This window comes from Thermobia domestica, chromosome 10, assembly GCF_964235325.1.
Source record: "Thermobia domestica chromosome 10, izTheDome1.hap1.1, whole genome shotgun sequence".
NCBI classification, from domain to species: Eukaryota; Metazoa; Arthropoda; class Insecta; order Zygentoma; family Lepismatidae; genus Thermobia; species Thermobia domestica.
This window is the reverse complement of record NC_137463.1, coordinates 31,615,088-31,639,233: the sequence shown is the minus strand read 5'-3', so window position 1 is coordinate 31,639,233 and position 24,146 is coordinate 31,615,088. Positions and strand designations below refer to the sequence as shown.

Genomic DNA, 24,146 nt, shown 5'->3' with positions numbered 1-24,146 from the left:
ATGCTCTGTTCAACGAATTCCCGTATTCACATTGTCTGTAAAACCCAGAAAGACAAACATTCCAAAGAAGCGCCACAGGAAATACAAAAATAGAAGAAAGGTGATTCATGGCTTTTTGTTTGAATTACGGACTAGAAGACTGTTTGATTAAACAAACCAATTACGGAACCAAAAGAACCCCAGACTTGAGAGCATAGCAATAAATGAGTAGATGCTACGAACTCGTATTTTCAATTACAAATATATTCTGATAGGCTTCTCAGAACCAGAATGATAGTGCTGATTACCATAAAATTCTTTCCTAATAGAATTTGATGGCAAAAAAGTTGCAAAAGAGGTATTCAGAGAAACGTTTCCACTCTTCGGGTTAAGCTAGTTCCAAACGGAAAAATAAAAAGTAATCTAGCAGGGTTTGATCACACGAACACCGGATGACAGCCTACTCACCCAAATCGCATGACTATTTTCTATATTCTCTCGAACCTCCTTTTAACATTTGCGTAAGTGCTTTTTGCTTTATACTCGCTTTTATTTACAGTCAGATACGAGTTTGTGGCGAAGAATTGGAGGTTACAGCTCTTACGATATTTAAACGTATTTTTCGCACAAGTTACATTTTATCTTACGTAATAATAACTTAAGTAAAACAGGTGGAATTTGTGAAATGATTATCGCTGAAGCTATTGTAAATATTTTCATAGTTAGGAGATTGGATATGCAATTGCAAACTTATTGAACTTGGTTACTTACTTTCTTGAAATTGTGTACTTTCTACACCAGAAACTATAATTTATGGCCAAAATCCTTAGACCTATATATCAAATTGGGTTTTCCATTATTGTACCACCTTGTATTCATAACTAGCACCTAAGACAAGAAAAATTTTTCAGGTCTGATATTACCACGTAGCAGAGCTGAGAAACAGGAATGCAGAACACAGCGTTGATACAAAAGCGTGATAAACTGCCGAAAATCATCGCTGTATTTTGCGTCACAGTTAAAAACCCTGTTATTGTTTATGTATGGTTGTTATATGCCGTCGCTGTATTGTGAAATCGCTGATTTTGCTTTTTTTCTATCTTTATTATTTTGCGTATGTTTATTAATGTAAACTGGATTTTTTTGGGGTCAAGTGAAGGTTTCTGTTTACTTAAACATTACAGTTGCAGAAAATTATGAATGGTCTCCCCATTTGTTTAATGGCTAGCAATGCACAGAGTCGATTCCCAGTAGGAAGGTGTTGAAACTTGAATGGCTTGCGATGGTTCGAATTCCACCACATCTCTAGATCCACATCTCATAGAGCCTCAGTATTGTAAAAGTGACGCTAAACTCCAAGAACCCACTAACCTAAATTTCGAATATTACAAATTTGACACAATGTTTTTTTTTGCATAGCTCTGTAGAATAACCGAACTGACAGCAAGATATTTTTCTACAGTGCCGTTCGTAAGGACCTTTGAGGGACCCATGTCTTCTTTATACTCTTGAAATTTGAAATTGCCGATAGCGTCACAACAACCGTAAGTTTTGTAAAGATTAAATTAAATAAAATTAGTTTTTTTAAAAAAAAAATATCGTGCTAACAACCATTAGGGCGTCTCACATAAAGTTTTCTTGGGGCCCAAAACGCCTAAGATCGGCCCTGCTAGTCTATTTACTGAGCACAAGATGACGTAATATATTACAACATGTAAACATATATGAAAATGTAATTTTGTCACAAGAAACGTATGAATTAATTCAAGGAACCATTTTTGGTCTTTCTTTGTTCGTATGGCACCAAATCTCTTTACTCGTATTTTCACTTTTCAGCGACGCAACTGGGCTAGTTGTCAACCGGGGCAAGAACTCGCCTTAGCGCCCCCTTCCTCACAGATCCACCAAACCAAAACGCTCCCCGACTACACCTAATTTGATATCAGACAGTAATTCTCCTATTCCATTTTCCTTCAAGTGGTAAAGCATGATTTCAAAATTGCAGTACATAATTCAATTATTAGCACAAGATAAAACACCAAACTAATTATTGTTTGATTGCCATATCATCTGAGAATAGCATGTTTGACATATTCTTATAGTCTTATCATAAGAACTGCAAATCACAATGTTTCTGGAATTATATCGGAATATACATATGTGTAGAATGAATTAACAGTCTGTTTCTTTAGAATAGAATATTTAATTATGACAAACAGTCTAGTTGTCTCGAGTATTGTACTCGGGCATTTTGTAAATATCTTAAATCGATGTAAGTTAAATGAAAACATAAAAAGCTGGAATTAAAATTTAGCTTTGTGGATTCTTTTGGCTGCAAATGTTTTTACAATATCCTCAAAAGATAGCTTTGAAGCTAGCTTATGCTCTATAGATATGATTCTAAGGTTGGTGAGTCGTTGTTGTCCTGTTTAGTTTCTGAGGTAAACTTTTATGATCCTTAGTTTGCTATATAAAAAAAAAACAAAAAAAAAACTCCTTTCCTTGCCTTACAGTAAAAATAAATATTTGGTCTAGGAATTAATTCGTGCGGGTGGACAAGAGATGGCGCAACGAACGGAGCGTCCCACAGTTCCGTGTATCCACACATGTGTTGCAAACCCCTGTCATCGCGTATCGTTCGTAGTATAGGGCAGTGGATTAAAGCGTCAACAACACCAGTTTGTAGTTAAGTGAACATGGCGCAATTTGTGCCTGATAAAGTGTTTTTGCGGGGTGTCCTGCTGCATTACTTTAACATGCAGAAAAGTGCGACTGAAAGTCATCGTATTTTGGTGGAAGTGTATGGTGACCATGCTCTAGCTGAGCGAACGTGTCAGAAGTGGTTTGCACGGTTTAGAAGTGGTGATTTCGGCTTCGCAGACCAAGAACGAGCTGGACAGCCAAAAAAATTTCAAGACGAAGAATTGACAGCATTGCTCGAGCAGGATTCGTGTCAAACGCAGGAACAACTTGCAGCAGCATTAGGCGTTGATCAAACAACAGTCTCCAAACGCTTGAAAGCCATGGGAATGATTCAAAAGATGTCACATTGGGTTCCACATGAATTGAAAGACAGAGACGTTGAAAGACGAAAAACCATTTGCGAATTGCTGCTTCAACGACAGAGCAGAAAGGGGTTTCTGCATCGAATTATTACGGGTGATGAGAAGTGGATCCATTACGAGAACTCTAAACGAAAAAAGGCCTGGGTGAAACCAGGTGAACCAGGTCCATCACAACCAAAACGAGATATTCACTATGCAAAGGTTATGCTGTGCATATGGTGGGATATGAAAGGTGTGGTGTACTATGAGCTGCTGCAACCGGGTGAAACTATGAATGGAGAACGTTATCGACGACAATTAATGCGTTTGAAGCAAGCTCTGGCCAGAACACGACCAGAATGGGAGAACAGACATGATAAACTTATTGTTCAACATGATAACGCTCGCCCACATGTCGCAAAACCGGTCAAAACCTATTTAGAAAATGTCGGATGGGAAGTTTTACCCCACCCGCCGTATTCACCAGACGTTGCTCCTTCGGACTACTACTTGTTCGATTGCATGAACAACGATTTGATTGGACAGCGGTTTACTTCTTCAGAAGATATCGAAACATGGGTCTCTGACTGGATCGCTTCCAAGGATGAGGACTTCTTTCGCCACGGAATCCGTACATTGCCTGACAGATGGGCGAAAGTGGTGGCTAGCGATGGACAATATTTTTCTTAAGGTATTTATGTATTTTGTGTTTGTACTACAGCTTCAATGTGTGCGTACCAACCGCACGAATTAATTCCTAGACCAAATATTTCCCCAGTTTGTACCCCTCTCAAACCAGACGTCTGGGGTGCAAATCCCGTTTGCACTTCCTTAGTTACGTCACTGCATCTATGGTCAAATTGTGTACAGTTTCTACTCTCTATTAGCATCAGTTCATTGAAGGCAGTTATTTGAATCAATCGCTGTGCGTTGAGCTCGCACACTGCATGCCAATGCTCCATTCTACACGGTTGATGATGCCAAGGTTGCAGTGAAAGACTCTCTCTTGGAGGAGATTCACTCTCCACCACAGCCTGTAGTAGTAGTAGTAGTAGCAGCAGCAGTATAACTATCTAGATGTGTCAGTCATTTCAATCAGTCGTTGTGCGTTGAGCTCGGATACTGCGTGCCAATGCTCCAGTCCACACGGCTATTGTTGCCAAGGCTACAGTGAAAGATTGTGGCTTCTACAAGATTCAAAATCTACCATACAGCTCCGATTTAGCACTGCAGCCATGGCAAGAACAGCTGTGTGGATAGAAGCATTGTCACCCAGTCAAAAAGAATGTCTTTTTAAATTGGACACGAGCCTCAGGTGGACAGGTCATGTAGCCAGAATGGAAGAAAGTAGGAACACTTTGAAAATTTTTACTGGAAATCAATTGAAAAACAACCATTAGGAAGGCCTAGGCACAGATGGAAAGACAATATTAAGATGGATCTCACAGAAATAGGAATATAAAGCATAAACTGGATCCAGTTGGCCAGCACGGTAACTTAGATTTTTCTCTGGGGGAGGGGGAGCGTTAATATGCGTATTTGGCTCCCTAGAAAAAGTTGTTTTACTTATTGTTGGGTCCTTCTTTCCATCTTTCTCTTACTCTTTTTGGGTCCCCGGAGCCTGTGAGCCCTGCCGCACGGCAAGGTCTGCGGGACCGTTACTTACATCCCTGGGCCCGTTCCATACATGACAATTTAATTATGAGAACAATATTGACAAATCTCAAAGCCATAAGAATAAATATTATTTCTAGGGCCCCAAATAATAGACATTTTTTACTGAAGTGGGCCCACGACTCTTTTTTTTTTAACTTTTTGTGCGCTGATTTGTTTATATAATGTAGTGAACCTGTTTGATGCTTCATTTATAATTTCATGTTCGTATCGTATATGAAGTAAGAAAATTTTGTCTTAAAGTGGGCTCCCCTCGAACGGCTGGGAGCTTCCCTGGAGGAGCAGTTGCCCCCTCTGCCCCCCACAAGTTACGGCCCCGTAGTTGGCTAAGGATAAAAACAATTGGAGAGCTTTTGTGAACGCGGTATTGAACTTCCGGGTTGGTTAGTTGTTATTTCACACCCTTCGTGGGACTGTCGTGACGCAGAATGATTCAAATAAGTTTAAGATGAAACCAAGAAAAAAACAGGCCAAGTTCGTGCCCAAATTTACAAGACGAGACAAAAAGAGAAAAGCTTTTCTTGAAAACTGAGACGAGATGAGAAATAGGGCAACATTAGCTCGGAATTATTTTATATTTAAAATTAAAATCTTGAAAGCAACAAACGCCTGAACATTCAAGACAAATTATGTTTCCTAAACCTCGCGACACATTGTTTCATCTAGTACCTCGCTGGAAAACGCTCATTTTACATCAATAATAATAGTAATAATATAAATAATAATGATTTGTTTGAAAACACATACTGTTAATTTTAGTAATTTATTGTTTTATAATTATGCTTGTTTCAGATCGAAGGCGTTGCATGGGAGAGACATTGGCTCGTAACAGTCTGTTTATATTTTTCTCAACTTTGTTGCAAAATTTCACTTTCTCTGTTCCACCGGGAGCCGTTCCACCATCAGAAGACCCAGTAGATGGAGTGACACTCAGTACGAAACCATTCAACGCTTTAATTTCTGAACGAAGTTAAACGAACGTTTTATTTCTTCACAGAAGAAAGTTTCAGATAATGGTGCTGAATCCTAGCAGAGAACATTTACTCAAGAAAAAAAAGGATACTCAATACACAAACTGTGTATACTGTAACATAGAATTGTATGAATACGTTGTATTTTGTTATTTTCTCACGTTATCGCTGTAATGTAATGCTATGGTTGGAGAATGTGTAAGCTAACATTTTTTAAATTTTAATTTCAGAACTATATCCACAAAAGTGTTGCAAATACAGAACAACGTTCACGTAGCAAATTTGTTAATTCCTCGATTGCAAATGTGTTTCACAGTTGATAATAATACGTAATATAAGACTAGTCTTAAAATTCCTTTAAATTGAGACACGTATAAATCATGACCAAAATTTTACACTTGGGAAAGCTGTACACAGAGAGAGACTCTAAGGCAGGGATGCAAATAACCACTCGCCCACGGCGAGTGGTTCATAGGTGCGGGCGAGTATTTAATATCATACCGAATAAATCATATTTCTATTGTGGGATGTGGGCTAGTAGTTCTTTCCTTGGGCTAGTAAAATGTTGTTGCTTATTTGCATCTTTGCTCTAAGGATAAGTCTAACGCGCACTCGTTTTTGCGCAGTCTTCATTCTTACATTTGGTCCTGCGTTACGGTGTATAAGCCTGGACTCAAAGCATAAGATTTACATTTGAGAAAGCCCTACACAGAGAGACTGTTTAAGGATAAGTCTACCAAGGGAAATTAAGGACAAACTTAGATCTACTGTTCAAGTGCTTGGTACTGGACTCCTTTCATATTCAGAAAGTACCTAACCAACAAAGAGTTATCTTTATATCATTCCAGTTGGGTGTATCAATAATGATGGTTAGGAAAGTAGTACGCATAAAAGATCCCAAGATTATAGCTATATAAACTGTATAGGGTTTACAGTGGCATGGTTTGCTTAGAAATATTTAAGCGATCTATGAATTAAGATTACCTATGGAGGTATTATTGTTAAAGTATTTAATACCGAGAGTAATATTTTAGAATACTGTATTGAGAATAGAACACACAAAAAGAGAGTGAAAAGATTGAGGATTGAAAACCAGGACGAAGTTTAAACCGAGAAGACACTAGAACAAAAACCTTCAAAATTAAACTGTTCCGATCGAAACGAACGTAATGTAATCTATCTACATGGTACGAAGTACTCATATTTGTTCCGCTGGCTATCCCAACTACAAGTTTCTTTGACAATCCAAATAAATAAATAAATAAACATGACTGTATGTTGTATCTTTTACACACAATTTCCTTCCTATTTTTTACCTCACATTATAAGTATAGAATAAGCAAATTAGCAACAATGCTACAGCGAAGATAAAATATAATTGTAAATGAATAAATCAAATTATATATCATATCTGAAATTGAGAATTGATCTGAACAAGCTTATCAAGTACGCTTGTGAGATATAACTATATAATATAAACACCAAAATGCATCCTAATTAAATGTTTACAAAGTGAAACATACTTCAAATGCTTTCTTGCATCTATAAATAGGTTTTCTAAAAATCATTACGCACATCTTCCAGTTAGAAATACGCATTTGTAGTAATTCTGCTCTTTGGAAGCCTTCTCAAAATTTAGAAGTAATAAGTGTGTGTCTGTGAGGAGTATGTGTGTGTCTGTTTGTGTGTTACTGTTGGGAATGTGTGTGTGTGTCACCGTGAAGGTAAAAAAACAGTATGTGCAACAGTGTAATGTTTTACATATATAACAATAAAAAAAATAATCTTCCAGCCGAACGAGAACTATCAATTATTATTATTATTATTATTATTATTATTATTATTATTATTATTATTATTATTATTATTATTATTATTATTATTATTATTATTATTATTATTGGCAATGAATGACAGTTTTCAATAGCGATGGGAAAAACCGGTTTTTATAAAACCGGAAACTGGTTTCTAGAAAATCCGAAAACCAACATTTCGGTTTTCTCTAAAACCGGTTTGATTTTATCCAAAAACTGGTTCGGTTTTTCACCGAAACTGGTTTCGGCGAAAACTTTTGCAAAACACATAAAACTGTTTCTGTATAAACGGAATCGTTATCCGGAGAACAACGAAACATTATTCTGGTCTGAAACAAAACAAATTTTAAAAAACCTGAACCGGTTTTGAAGAATACCGATAACCGATTTCGGTGAAAAACCGAACCGGTTTTTGAAAAAAACCGAAATCGGTTTCGGTGAAGACCGTTTTTTGAAAATTTTCAAAGAAAACGGTTTCGGTTTTCCTAAAACCGAAAACTGAAAAACCGGTTTTTGTGCCCACCACTAGTTTTCAATGCCATAAAAATTTATTTTCCTCGAAACTTACAATGCGAATTTACCTTTAAGCATGCTATTCTGTTCAGCTCGATGTATCTCTTATCAATTATTATCTTTAAATAACACTAATTATAGTTAAACGAAGATTATAAGTTGAGAGTTAAGCACAGTTTTGAGCTATTATCTAGTTAATCATATTGTCCATCTTCCAAATGTTATAATGCGAGCTTGATGATTGTATATTTTAGTATCAGTTTTATCTTCAGAGGTGACATGTTTATCATACAGTATTAAATTTTCGGTTTATAAAAAATCGTTTTCTCGAAAATTACTCATAAGAATTTACACTTACCCATATTGATTATTCAGCTTAATGAGAACTATCAATTGAAGTATGTCTCAACCTTGAATATATAAATACGAATACTTTGTAGAATTATGTATTTAATTTCCGAGACGCATTCGGAAAGTAAGCTGAGAAAGTGTTCCAAGATGACACGAGTGCTCAGAACGGGACGCGCTTCAATTGAAGTGGAGGAGGAAAACGTAGCCATACTCTTGTGATGGGTAGTTATTTAGTGAGTAGTGAAAGAATTGTGGTACGGTAAGCATGGCTGCATGCATACATTCTCTTGCCTAGTACGGTAATCAGTAGGGCTCGGAAGTTGAAGACCTAAAAATTGCCTAAAAAGGACCTATAAAAAGACCTAAAAATATCTTGTAATAAAAGGAGCTAAAAACTGAAAAAAAGAACGAAAAATAAGACTCAATTTAATTAGAATTACATATTTAATGAATATAATGCTCAAGAAATACAACCTTCTGGTAGGTTAACGGTCTGTCTTTCTTCCACAAACTGAAGTACAAACTAAAATAAAACTTCCCCACCCTCACACCCCTTTGCTGAAAGACATTGTTACGCCTTGTTGTCTGACTTCTGATTGTTGCAGATCTGGTCTTATTAGTCCAGTCATTGAAGAATGTCATCTTTTGAATTTTCTTTACTAAAGAAAAGATGTTTATTAGGTGGTGTTGATTCGAGTTAATAGTCAGTAAATTTATTGTCGAAAGATGAAGTGCAAAAAAGACCTTAAGTCCTATGAAAAGCTTAAAAAAGACCAATAAAAAAAGGCCAAAAAAGACAAATAAAATCCATCATTTTTGGGTCTAAAATGACCAGAAATTAACATACAGTACATTATGTCAAGCCTCGTCTTCGGGTGCTCCTAAAAAAAGAGGATTTTTCTTCAAATTCCGGACCCTAATAATCAGGTTCCTCCGAGATAACCTAAGAAGCTCTCGGTGTCAGAGATCTATTGCCAGTTATGTGAAGTGTATAGACTGGGTAACGAGTAAAAGTATGGTCAGAAAATGATGCAGACAATTCACAGTTGACCGGACTAATGCGTACGTCGAATACCGTAGTGACTGACTACGGGTGGTTGGAATATCTTACCAGGGAAGGATCCGAATGGGGCACTCCAGTTGCTGAACGACATGTATGTCATGAAAGAGGGTGTAAAACTATGTATATACATATGCAAATTTATAGCGGCTGAGGGCAACATGGAAAAGCAGGAGAGCCGGAAAAAAATATGGCCGACCGTAGGGCCCAGCAACACAGAAAGCTAAGGAATCACTCGTTCTACGCGTGAATGGCTACAGAAAAACGAAATGAAATCTTTAAGTTTAACGTCCCACGGTTATGCCGGTTAGGCTAAAGGATACGGTGATTATGAGAAATGGATGAAATTGTGGAATGAAGAAAGTAGGAGGAAATGGGAGAATCCCAAGAAAACCCACGAACACGGTGTTTGTCCACCATAAAGTCCACACGGCGCGAGCTGGGATCGAACCAGGGACTCCAAGCACCGGAGGTGTGAATGGCTACAGAAATTAAGGTCAAGTGTTTAGTACTAGATGCATGATAAGATCTGCTATATCTGTAATTTACATCCTGGCTACCATATTCAGTAGCCATCATGAATTCGGATTCACAATGTAAAAGAGAAAGTGGGTCATGTGGTATATGAAATAACACTGAAATTTTGCCAGGAATTCATTGATGTTAACCTTTCTGCAGTAACTCTATTGTGAGTTGAGAAGTAACCTGCAAGAAGATCGTGAGTGGATATTTGAACAAACTGCAGAATAATCTGTCGGAATAATGTTGGCACATGATGCACATCTAGAAAGAGATTACAAAGAGCATTTGCATCTGCAAAGAGCTGGTAATATTGCAGTCTAAAAGATGGCTAGTTTATGTGAAAAGTATCTATAAGAGTGTGATGAAAACAAAAGAGCTGTTCTCACTTGACACGCTATCATCTATCTGTAACGTTTGATATTCTTCGGCCACTGTATCAATATTCACTAATAACTACATTTCTGATCTTCTTCACAGGGATTATTGTTGCACGTCCCAAACTCACGCACTAATAATGACACAACTACCTAGGGATTCATATTCATGCCCAAAAGGCTATTCCATATGATGAATTAGAATATATCTTGTCATTTTCTAGCACTTCCTCAACAGTGGTTCACCGACCAAGGGCACATGAACCTTCCTACCAACCATTCTATCTTACTTGACTACTTCACTAATAACGCAGATACTAGCTAATGAGCTTTTTCGCGTATTTTCTGTCTGTAAACTGGACACACAGTATGTGGCACGGACTCACGTTTGGTCTCTTCTTTCTCTGTCGTCAATGACTATCTTTCCCTTACTCGCAACTATTCTGCATGTAAACACACTTGGCCTGTATACAAACTAGAGTTCTCCAAGCTCTAGCTTTTGCGTCATACTAGTGAGTCTGTATCACACAGTTTATATGCGTCCTTCTTGCATGTTACTTCTCCACTCACAGCAGTTACTACAGATTGGTTAACACCAATGTTTCCTGGTAAAATTTTAGTGTTATTTCATATGCTACATGGCCCACTTTCTCTTTTATACTGTGAACCTTAATTCAAGATGGCCACTTTCAATATGGCGGCCAGGATGTAAATTACAGATATAGCAGATATATATGGATCTTATCATGCATCTACTACTAAACATTTGACCTTAATTTCTGTAGCCATTCACGGGTAGAACGAGTGATTCCTTAGCTTTCTCTGTTGCTGGGCCCTACGGTCGGCCATATTTCTTCCGGCTCTCCTGCTTTTCCATGTTGCCCTCAGCAGCTATAAACTTGCATATCAATATAGTTTCATACTCTTTTTCATATCTGATACATATCGTTCGGCAACTCGAGTGCCCCATTTGGACCCTTCCCTGGTTAGAATATTCACCCCTATAACTACGACTTCACGTACAGCAATTTTCACCTATTCCTCCATGTAAAAGGTATTCTGACCGGAAAACTTTTCGATAGCGCAGCTGAATTGCAGATGTTTGTGACATTCTGGTTCGAGTCCTTAGCGACAGAGTTCTTCGAAACAGCCATACAAACGCTGCTCTCTGTTACGATAAATGCCTTAACAAGGATGGTGTATATGTTGGAAAGTACCATAGGTTATGAATAACTAAATCCTCAATAATATATTTTTCTTTTCATGTTCGTCTTTCATTTTACAGTCCATCGAAACTTACTTTTTGATTGTGCTTCGTATTTTCTGTCTTATGATCCTCTTTCTGAAGAAGTATTTAAAAAATTGAGATGCGCTTGGTGAGGCGAGTCTTCCTTACTTTTTTTTTTTTTTTTTTTTAACCGAAGTCCTTCCGCAAGTTAGTATCTTGTAATTGAGACTAACTAAATTCCTTTTGGGCACCTGAAAATGTTACAAAAATTATTAGATCCCTTTTCTGAAACAAAATTTAATAGCATTTCCAGACCTCACTGTACCAAAGTCGTCTCTAAGTCAGCTTTTTTTTTTTTTTTTTTCATAGTTTGAACCTATTGTAACTACATCGCTTTCTCGTAACCGAAAATCATTCATTCTAGTTCATGAACATTGTTAAACCCAATCATTATTCTAAACTCTTGGAAATAAGTTTTCCGAAAGTTTCCTTTATCTAAAATTTAAACAGCTCTCCTATATTATGCAACAGCCCAATTGACATTTGGTGTCTGAAGCAATGAGATCGCAACACACTATTGCCAAACCTCTAGTGAGATGTTCGTTTTCAACTGACATATTTCAATATTGCGACATATTGATATGATTATTGTCTCATAAGGAACATGCAGTATTAGCAGAATCGAATTTACACATCACAACATTGGCAACGTTATTGTAAAGAGATTGGTGAGTATAAGAGCAACGTTCAAGGTGAAACACCAATTCGGCTGCCGCGCGTGATACTGACTACTATTAATTTGTAAAATTTGACGACATAACACAGGAAACGAAAGAAAATCAGGGAAAGGAATATTACTAAGTCAAAAAGAAGAACAAATAGTTAAATAGGGAATTACAAAAGAAAATAGACATGACAAAGCAAGAAATCAAACAAAGAAAATGAGGACTCAGATCAATTGAAAGTGGAGTGAAATGTAACAAAATATATCAAACATCCTAAATTTATGGAAATTCAAGGGAATGAAGAATTTGCGTAACAATAACACTAGAAGACAGAGAGCAGAACAGGTTTTAGGACTAAAAGAAAATACATTAAGGACTTGTATGAAAGTAGGTATAGCCCACAGAATCGAATGTTGAAGAGTAAAAGGAAGTAAGCACGATATTTCGGACAAGTTGGAAAAAGCAATATAGAAGATGAGGAACGCAAAAGGCAACAGGGGCAGGTAATGTACCGATCAAATTTATTACGAATAAGGCATGAACAAGGGAAGGAACAAATGTATCAATTCTGAAAAGCAAGACAAAAGATAAGAAAATAACCTAACGTATTCTTGAAAGGAGCAATGATGCTAGTGACTAGGAAATTGAACTTGGTTAAAGTGAGAACTATAGAAATATTGATCTAATACCGCGTGCAGTAAAAAGTAAGTTTCGGAAGAGAGAATGAAAAAAAAACAAGTTGAACAGTTTTTACACGTAGAAGAGGTTGGGAAACAAATATGTTATTAGCGTATCAAGAGTAGTTGATGAAAGAATTAAGTAGAAAAAGGTAAAGAAATACGTGGGGCAATGTGTATTGATCTAGCAAATACAGGGTTTCGTGATCATTGAAGGTATTTCCTATCATCATCTACCAAGATGAATTCAGTTCTTACAACAGTAATACAGAAAAAAAAAACTAATACACTGTCCTTCTATAAAATGGATAAAGAATATCTGTAATAAGAAACCAATCATCTAATGAGCCTTAATAGCACATTTAGCAGGCCATATAGTCTAATGTTGGCATAAGTTAAGAAATATGCTGGCCCAACATTGCTTAAAGTGTACGTTTGCCAGTAAAAAGCATGCCGTCATTTATTCAGCAATTTCGACCTTTCCCTCGTACTCCCACTCTCGATTTCGCTTGTTTTGTAGGGATGACTTCACCTTTCGCCTATTCAAGATTCGCCTAATAAGCTCAGGCAATGGAATTTTCAGATGTTAACTCAAGAGAAAGTGTAGGTGAGTCTTGAATTCAAGATTCGCCTTTCAAGATTTGCCTAATGCAAAATTATGTTGATAGTAATGATGAGAAATGACATCTCTGAATTTGAAAAATTTAGTCCAGTATGTAGGAGTTTGAATCCCTTCCCCCCCCCCCCCAAAAAAAAAACTTGCAGGACAGCTTCTTTCCATCAAGTATAGGCATATCTTAAAGTGCTCAGATATCCGCCTTAAGCTTTACCCAATACGGCTACCATATCTAATTTGGCCACCGCCGTCGCTTAATCTTGTATCTGCTTCTTTCAAGCGTATTTTTCTGATTTTTTAAGAACTCTTTTATAAAGAAGGCCGATATCATTAACCAGCCAAAATGTTTAAATACATGAAAATACAGGAGGAAAAATGGATGAGTGATACAGTTTTTGCATGAATTTTCACGAATTGACACGGCTTTGTTTCAGAAAAGAGAGAAAACTTGTTAGAAACTACTCGAGATAGACAGTTAATTACAACAGGTTGTGAGTATATTCAACAATCTACTAGGGATCCTGAAGGACTAGCAAAAGTGGAATAAAATTTCCAATTACACTTTATGCATCGCATGATGGTGACGCACTCGTTTTCTGTCGATATTTCACATACAGAAGACTTATTTCACACCAGTCACTGATCCCTTAGTTTTACCCGTAAGAGCAAGTGCGAGCAGAGCAGACAACACGTATTGAAGGTGTACATAAGGAGCAAATTTGGCTGGAGCAAGATATTCCAGCAATTGATTGCGGGTCGGAGGAGACAATGAAGAACGCTACCCAATTCCTTGTTACGACATACCAGCACCAAACTTTTTCTGAAGCTAGTGTATTGAAAATGTAAAGCTCGCATGTACTTAGTTCAACTGTTCATGTTCGAGGTTGTTTTACTCAGATATGTACATTAATTGTAGGAAAATAACATTTTGGGAATAATAATAATAATAAGAAGAAGAAGAAACAGACTGGAAGTGACATGTTGGCGTTATTTTAGTATTGAACTACCTCGAATTATACGTTACTTTTGTGAATATTTCAAAGTTCATTCTTTCGTTTTCTTTTTAGTTTTTCGGTGTAATGGGTCTACTTCTGTTCTGAAAGAAGTAGAGTTTATTATATGAAGCCTAAATTACTAAAATATAAACACTCTCCTTAAAATTCGTTGTTTCAGCGACTTTTTTCATCTGAAGTAGCAATGAGTCTGATCCAACCGGATTGTTTATGTCCCAACAGTGCACCGTGCCAGGGATGGGTTAATTTTTGTCTTTTATATACTATAAATTATTTCTATCGTTTATAAAAAAAAAAAAAAAAGCTGAATTTTGTTTAGATAACGTTTTCCCTACGGACTATTTTGCTAAATAAGTTACGTTCCGTATATCCCATATTTTGTATACATAAATTGTAATTATGGCTCTTGACATATTTTCTTTGTTTTGCTTATTTAAATATTATATGTATAAAAATATAAGGAAATCAAAAAATACGCCTGAAAGAAATATTAAGATTAAATGATACAAGTCTTCTCTATCATTTGTAACTTTATATCTACCTGACCTACAAAGATGAATTATATATTAAACAAAAGACATTTTAACTACAAAAAAAAAAAAAAAAAAAAAATATTTTGTTATAAGTTCCAACACTGTCGAATTGAACCTAAGTTAAGAAATCAAGGAATACATGATTGTTCTACAGGCGGTGGCGGTCAAATTGGAAATGGAAGCCATATTGGATGAAGCTCAAGAAAGATATTCGGGGACTTTTAGAATATTACTATAATTGAAAGGAAATTATCCAGCTAGTTTCATTAAGCTACTAATTTTTGCTGAGTTCGTCAAATTTTTCAAGTACATACTGGACTATTCAATAAGAGCGCGAAAATAGGAAAGGTTAACTATTAGACCCCTAATGATGTGCAGGATTACCAACGTATGCGAGCTAAACCAAGATTATAAAAAAGTTCAACTTTCGCCTAATAAAATTAACACTGTCATTGCTTTGAGTAAGGTTTGCATAGCTAGGAGGTACTAAGCGAATCCTGAATAGTCGAAACTTGAAGCCCGTTCGTAGGCATTACGTTGCCAGTCGAGATGGTTGTTAAATCACACTAGTTAACAAATTTAAACTTTTTGTTTGTTACATGAGAAAAATCACCTGATCTTAAAGGAACTTTTTGCGCTGAATTCGAATATGCACTCGGTTTCTCTCCATCACGTACAGTTTTCCCGTAACAGAGGGATTTTCGGGAAATTCCCTCAAAAATTCCCTTTTTCAGATATTTTATTCCCCTAGCTCCTGTCCCCTTACATATAGTAACATAGAAATTATACCTAAGTATACCTTGATTTATATTTAATAAATCCTAAATGTTTCGTAAAAATCGCTTTGTTCTTTCTAGAGAAATAAATATATTTGTATGTATACTGTGTGCACTGTTTATTGCACCTGATAGTAATGCTTTCAGATCTCTTGAGTTGGGGTAAAAACGATTTGCTTTATTACTACAAACACAGACATAAAAATGAATATTTACAATAGTCAGCAACACACTTGTATTGCTCTCTGTAAAGTAGAAACGTGTATAAAAATAGAATGTACTTCCAACGTATATTTTTTTAAACGTACAGTATATGTATATCTTAATACATATATATACAATTCTCCAAGTTTTTTCGTTTTGTTCATGAAATGGTTATCAATATTTGTTATCAAATGTAACAGAATGCAAAAGAAAGAAAGAATGGAATACAGAATCATTGTTGACAACAATGAACTAATGCAGTCTAAATTTTCCACTACGGTATCGTTTCCCCCTCCCCCCGCGCATTTCTTTCTTTCTTGTGTTCTTGACACCTGGTGAGGGAGTTTTGTACATTTTTATATTGACGTGTGGTTTAACACTACTTCACTTTCAAAGTTGTCTCTGCTGCTAAGAGTGCTTTCATGTTTGATCTTAACGGCATTATACCCAACTAAGACCAGAAGTTTAGTTTGTGATCAGTACAATGGCGTCAAGAGGACGGCGTTCGTGTGTTAACTCACCAAATAGTTTTTGTTATGTGTGTGGCCAGTTTGTAGTTAAAGGACAGTGTAGATCCATTACGCCATCGGTGAAACTAGCATATTATATATATTTCGGATGTCGTGTGGGAGATCAGGACAAAACTTCGGCACCCAACATAATTTGTGCGTCGTGCTACGTCACTTTACTTGCATGGGCCAAAGGGAAACGGAGGTTCATGAAATTTGCTGTACCAATGGTGTGGAGAGAACCCACCAACCATCTGGATGATTGTTATTTTTGTCTCACAGTAGTTAAGGGACATTCTAAAAAAAGCAAATACACAATAAGTTATCCCAACGTTAAATCCGCAATTAGACTTATTCCGCACGGGGATGAACTTCCACTTCCCGAGCCCCCTACCAACTGGGAAGAGATATGGCTAAAAGACTCTGATGATGATCATGACCTTGATGAACCATCGACATCAACATGTACATCCAAGGATCCAACGTTCATCCCTGACTGTGTTCGCGAGCCACATTTCATCCGGCAATGTGAACTTAATGACCTAGTCCGTGATTTGCACCTGACAAAACAAGAGGCGGAACTTCTGGGATCAACGCTCCAGCAGTGGAACTTATTGGATGCAGAAACGAACATATCAGTGTACAGGAAAAGGCATGTTCAATTTTCAAGCTATTTCTCAATGCAAGATAATGTGTGCGTATGTACGGATATAAATGGGTTGATGGTGGAGCTAGGAATTCCTTACGTTCCAGAAGAATGGAGGTTATTTATCGACGCGTCAAAGGTCAGCCTTAAAGCTGTCCTTTTACATAATGGAAATAAAAAAACCTTCTATACCACTTGCGCACTATGTGAAGATTAAGGAATCCTATGACACCATGTCAACTTTGCTAAATCTTATAAATTACAAGGACCATTGTTGGCAAATATGTTGTGATCTCAAGGTAGTTGGTATTTTATTAGGACTGCAGTGCGGTTACACGAAGCACCAATGTTTTTTATGTTTATGGGATAGCCGAGCTGATGACAAACATTATGAAGTGAAGGAATGGGAACCTAGAGTGAATTACGTACCTGGAGAATGCAACGTCAAATACGCTCCTTTGGTAGATCCTAATAAGATATTACTACCGCCACTTCATATCAAGTTAGGACTTATGAAAAACTTTGTCAAAGCCATGGACACATCTAGTGAAGGTTTCAAGTATTTGCGAGATAAGTTCCCTAACCTGAGTGATGCTAAGATTTCAGGGGGAGTGTTTATTGGTCCCCAAATTAGGAAATTAATGCTTGATGATAGCTTTGACAGCAAGTTAAACAGTGCTGAGCTAGCTGCCTGGACAGCATTTAAGTGTGTTGTGCGAAACTTTCTGGGAAATAACAAAGCTGAGAGTTACACAGAAATCGTACAGGACATGATACAGAAATACAAAGAGTTGGGTTGTAGGATGTCTTTAAAAATCCACTTTTTGCACTCCCACCTCAGCTTCTTTCCTGCTAACCTAGGTGCTCTCAGCGACGAACAGGGGGAAAGATTCCACCAAGATATAATGGCAATGGAGAAAAGGTACCAGGGACGATGGGATCCTTCAATGATGGGGGACTATTGTTGGGGTCTTGTTAGAGAATGCAACATTTCTTACAAAAGAAGGAAGTAGTGTACGTTTTTGTAACCCAATGGAAGTTTCATATATTGTGATAGTTTTGATTGTCTTTTCATGACCTTTTGGTACATTTGTATTATTGTTTATTGTAAATTGTCACACTTGTAAATTATATTGTATTATATTTTATATATGTGTTTGTGGTAATAAAGCAAAACGTTTTACCTCAACTTAAGAGATCTGAAAGCATTACTATAAAGTGCAATAAACAGTACACACAGTATACATACAAACATATTTATTTCTCTAGAAAGAATAAAGCGATTATTACGAAACTTGGAGGGTTTGTTAAATATGGATCAAAGTATACTTAGGTATAATTTCTATGTTAGTATATGCAAGGGGACAAGATCTTGGGGTGTAAAATAAACGAAAAGGGAAATTTTTGAGGGATTTTCCCGAAAATCCCTCTGTTACGGGAAAATCGTACGTGATGGAGAAAAACCGAGTGCATATTCGAATTCAGCGCAAAAAGTTCCTTTAAGAACAGGTATTTCCTTTTATGTAACAAAACCTTTGTTAACTAGTGTCATCGGCAGAGCGTTCAATTACAACACAGCCTCAATGACAGACTTTACTGTACGCCTACGACATTGCAACACATTTGTTTTTTTATTATTATTAAAATAATATAAATTATATTAGCCAGTGGCGTACGCAGTTTCATCAAGTGGGGAGTTCAAGCACTCACTTTCATATATGTATATATATATATAGGGTGAACCACTTAAACCACTTAAAGTGACCCTCCTTGTAACTGATAAACTAATCTACAAAACTAGCTGAAATTTTATACCAAGAAAGTATCAGAAGGGGAAAGAGTTTGACATTCTCGGCAACATCACCAGGTTAACAATATAAAGTTTTATTTTTCTCAAATGGTACTACGTCAAGTCATTTCATATTTCAAATCTACATGTAAAACAAAACACACAAGAAATTGATCATTTATTCTTTATATAGGATTTATTTCGAAAAAGTGCTATGATAAGTATTTTACATATATAAGGAGTTAGATGGTTTCCAACTGACAAAATAATCATAATGCCATTTACAGCAATTCGGTATCTCAAACCGTTCCTGAGATATGATAAACATAGGTTAGGTTTGCAACGCTGCTTAAAATTGTTGTAATTATAACTACCAAATACTATTGCTGTAATGTTATACGTTGATACAAAAGAAAGAAATGATTATTTTAAAAATTCCCTACGAATTCGTAATTTTAAGTAGTGTCATCCAGGACCAGCCATAAAGGCAGAGATAGGAATCCCGACAAATGTCGGGAACAGTCGTTCTTTCAGAAAAAAATGTTCTGGGGGGGTCACCCTTATTATTCCGGGGGGCACTGCTGATACTATTCTATTTATTATTATATTATAGACTTATTATTTTGGTCTTCTCCGGGGAGCACTCTCAGAGCTCCGGGTGGGGGGCAGTACCCCCAAAAAACATGTCTGGAATAAATACTGGTCGAGGACCCGGACCTTTGGGAAGGAACGTGATAAAAGCTATTTTTAAAAAATATTTTATAGCTTTCTTAGATTAAATTACATTTAAATATATGGATTTAGCAAATTTTTAAAACACCTTTGGTGACAAGATTGAGGTTTAGTCCACTGATAATACAGGAATTTAGTGACTTTTATATTACTATTTTTATATTTTCAAGTCCACAAATTATTACAAGTATTTTTAAAATGCAAGGGTGGGACAATCTCTCATAGTCTTTCTGAAACAAGTTGGAGTGTGCACGAATTGGATTGGACTTGAGTTTAGCGTTCCGTTCACCAGCAAGGCTATATGAGACTTGGACCCGCAGGTTAACATGGAATTCGAACCACATGAATTTCCACCAGGAATCGAACTCGGGTCTCCCACGCCAAAGGCTCGTACACTATTCACATAGCTACGAAGGAGCGCTGTTCACAAATTAAGACAATGAAACCTATAGCAGAAAACCTACCAGAAATAACGAAATGTGCCGTGGTGTGGTAGAAAAAATAAACGGGCGGATATACTTATCCAAATTTCAACCATTAATTCTCTTGAATGTTTTAAGGGAAATATTAGACCATATGAACGTAAGAAGTTGAATTCTCTAATAGAAACTAAACTTTATTGATACTGAAAGACTCTCAGAAGAAACCGAAGAACAATTTAGTTTTATTATTATTATTATTATTATTATTATTATTATTATTATTATTATTATTATTATTATTATTATTATTATTTAATGTAATCGTACATAAGATAGTATCTTAGATTGATTCTCGGTGTACTGAAATGAGAAATATTTGTGCAACTTTTGAAACCATTCTCAGAATTAACACTTTGGATGACAGTGTTGCAATAAAGAAATTAATCACAACCTATTACACTGTAAAAAATTTCGTAGGTAAAAAAAAAAAAAAACGGTGGCAATCTGTTTGCCAAGCCTCTATGTAAATCAATTTTCAACTATAAAGTAAAATTACTAATATGAAATGGTGTAAAATTACATTTTTATCAATAAAAATATATTTTCTTATAAATTTAGTGTAAATTTGTAAAAGCAACCAGCAAATTTTGCAATTTAATCTAAGGAAATGTATCAACTTACAAAATGAAGAGTAATTGATTTTACATTGATGTTTGGCAATTTAATTACAATTTTTTTTTTTTTTTTTTTTTAAGTGTATGATGATCCGAATATAATTTTGTCAAAGAGAAACAAATGCATAAGTCGGTTTGTGTTTACATCTTCTTTTCGGACCTGACCAAGTCATACAAGATAAAGGGCTTTCATTTCTTCTTCTTAATGGAATTTATAAACTGAAATCATATTTGTATTTCCTCAACTATGTATTGCACTCAGAATTGTCATTACCCTGCTAGTGACTGCTGTTTCGTTATATAACAGGAGACATGCGCGCCGACTTCGTCGGTACTCCGGGGCTCCAGAGAAACAAAATAAAATAAATAGTTTTCACTTGCCATTATCAAAAAATAATAAGCAACTAAAACATTGAGATGGAAGTTAAAACATCTAACCTGTAAAATAAAATTGTTTCAAATGTGTTTGTGCAAAGGTAACCAAACAACACACTCCCCCATTCCTTGCCTATATCTCTGGCCTAGTCAAAGGCAGTTTCCACAATAAAAACTGGAACGATATTGTGAATAGAATCGAGCACAGTCCTTTATGATAGTGTTTATAAAAGATTTTAACTAAAAGGAAATCAATCAAAAATAACGAGACCCTTGAAATTATATAACACGCCCCGCCATTGATATGCATCCACATAAATTTTGGAAAGTCGGCGCCGTTGACAGGAGATAAAATTAAGAACTGCGTTAAAAGAGAAAATGCAATTATATCAGTTTGTTAAGCTATTGTAATATTAATGATGTTTTTTGTTCGTTTGTTTGGAGCTTAATGTTCTCTTTCAGCAACTAGTCTAATAAGACCTCTCTCGACCCAAAGGCGAGAAAACTTACACTTATTCAGGTGGAACGTGCCTGACAACCTTTTCTTTTAGTCCAGATGTGTGTGAATTTTCACGATAATAAGATCTGATAAAACCACAATGAATATAATATGGCAAAATTGTGGCAAAAAAAATCGAATAGTAGCAAACAAGCCACGAAGAAAAATGTAACCAGGAAAATTACACAATGACAAATTTGCTTTGCCGAAGGCCATCATCTTCCTTTAATATCTAGCATTAAGTGTATGAAGGTGAAGAGCAACAGTCGTCTGAAGTTTAATTTAATTTTTGATTAATTAAGTAATTTTGATTAATTAAATTTGATTTTTAATTTTCAGTGACAACTTTGGATCATAATTGACAACTGCATGAGAAATTATTGTGCGCATATGTATTTATCTCTTGTAGAAACATACATATATAATTGTTATTATTGCCGTTTACGTACCTATACTTGTAATGCAACAGTTAATTCGTGCTTTCTTAACACCGGAATTTCAAGGTGAACTTGTCCGAAACTTCCCACTGCCGCATTAGTCCATGGTGCAGGACTAAGTTTCATATCAAAGTTTGCTACATCACATTAAGATCCTTGAAATTAATTTATTTTGTTATTGTTGCTAGCTGAATGTTACAACAGGTATCTTAAATATTTAATGCTATTCACTTCTGATGTTGCTCTGCAAAATACATAATAAGCAGCGATGATTTCAGGGGTGGCCCGTGAGGAAATTCACCCTCGCAACATTGCATTTCTTGAATCGTGCCCTATCTGAGTTACCAATATTGTCGCAGTATTACTTTCATCTCTCCTTTATTTGTCCCTCCAGGAGAAATATTTTGAAATCATCTATGACCAATGTTCGTATTGTCTATTTCTACTTGCTTGTTAAGGGTCTTCACTACAGCGAATTTAAACTACCGCTAATTTTAGAATTTTTCTGCAATATCTTCAAAACAAATAAAAATATTCGAAAAGCAGAAACCTAGTGAACTAGACAATACAATTTTGCATGTGATACCGTTGTTACAACTCACCTACCTGTTTTCGATTTGGAACTGAAGATAGATTTAGCTTTTTGGGGGGTTCTGTAAATAGCGGCATACCAAAAACAGATAGGTGAATTGTGTGGTAAAGGTATCACATGCAAAATCGTATTGTCTAGTTCACTACGTTTCTGCTTTTCCAATATTTTTCTTTGTTTTGAAGATATTGCAGAAAAGCTCTAAAATTAGCGGTAGTTTAAATTAGCTGTAGTGAAGACCCTTAAAGCATTGGAGGAAGCTTCTTATGCACGAGGAAAATTTTATTTAAAAAAAAAAAAAAAAAAGCTCAGCAGTAGTTTGTTATACTGCACTAAAACAAGAATTTCTGTGGTAATTGTTTGGTATATTGATAAAGTAAACGGAAGTAGTATGAGTAATGAAATAGCAGTCATTTTGACGGTAGCTGGAAATCACTTCGGGTATCTTGATTGACTTATCGTCTGTTTCAGCGTTTTTCATTGGACATTCCATTCTCAATAGCATATTGGGTTATGGTTACTCGTACAACTTTTATTTTCTCTGTTAATAATATTCTTCTAGATGTTTATAACAGTGGCGTCATCGCCGGAGGATATTGATATTTCATAGAGAAATGTAGTTTCCATTATACTAAATTATCAGTTACAGATAAAAATGAGTGGCTAGTTGTGCTCTATAGTAAGTAGTAGGACTAAGTATCGAAATTCGAAAAACTAAACCAACAGTGATTTATCCCGAAACACTAAAATTAAAAGTCTTCTTTTACAATGCACTTTTTTCACACAGTACTGTACAGTAGCATGCACAGAATTTAACCAAGGAGGAGGGGGTTAAAACCAGTGAGACATCAAGTATTTTGGGGGCAAGCGGAAGGGCTGTAATCTTTTATTACTTCCAGTCCTGGGCGAAAATGCTTAATAAGCGTCGAACTCGGTTACTCCTGGTAACATTAAAATTGAAATCCGGCCCGGCGGAGTAATAATTATTGCACATCTTGTTCAAGTTAATCTCTGTTCGGGAACCTAATATGTTAAAAAGAAAGAAAATAATTCAAAGAATACCCTAAGTGGTAGGGAAATTGAACATTTTAATTCTCGTAGTACAGAGGGAAGAACTGTCGATGGAGAGATAGTTCTGAGATCTGAGGTGCCTTCTCTGAATATTCGAGATCAGGAGCATCTCCTGAAGGGACAGAACAACTACAAAGGCTATTTTGGATCTTCATCTGTTGAATAGAATTCAAAGGAATACGATGAAATGTTTTAGGATGCCCTAACAGCACAAGATGTGCTAGGCATGTGCCATTTAGGTAAGCTAAGCTATTTTGTAGGTACCCGGCACTTGGCATATATGATACTCATGTTCTAAGTATGTACTTCAGCTACCTAGTTTTAGGTAC

The 24,146-nt window shown here is 36.1% G+C and overlaps 1 protein-coding gene across 2 annotated transcripts in view; it reads left to right on the top strand.

Moving 5' to 3' along the window:
- LOC145662401 (methyl farnesoate epoxidase-like) overlaps positions 1–6,956 on the top strand; it is a 93,672-nt gene extending 86,716 nt beyond the window's left edge. For both annotated transcript variants that reach the window (XM_081727940.1, XM_081727941.1), the window contains exon 9: positions 5,490–6,956. In XM_081727940.1, the coding sequence (XP_081584066.1) occupies positions 5,490–5,671 (182 nt within the window). In that variant the 3' untranslated portion in view covers positions 5,672–6,956. The remainder of the gene's footprint in view (positions 1–5,489) is intronic.
- The last annotated feature ends 17,190 nt before the right edge of the window (positions 6,957–24,146 follow it).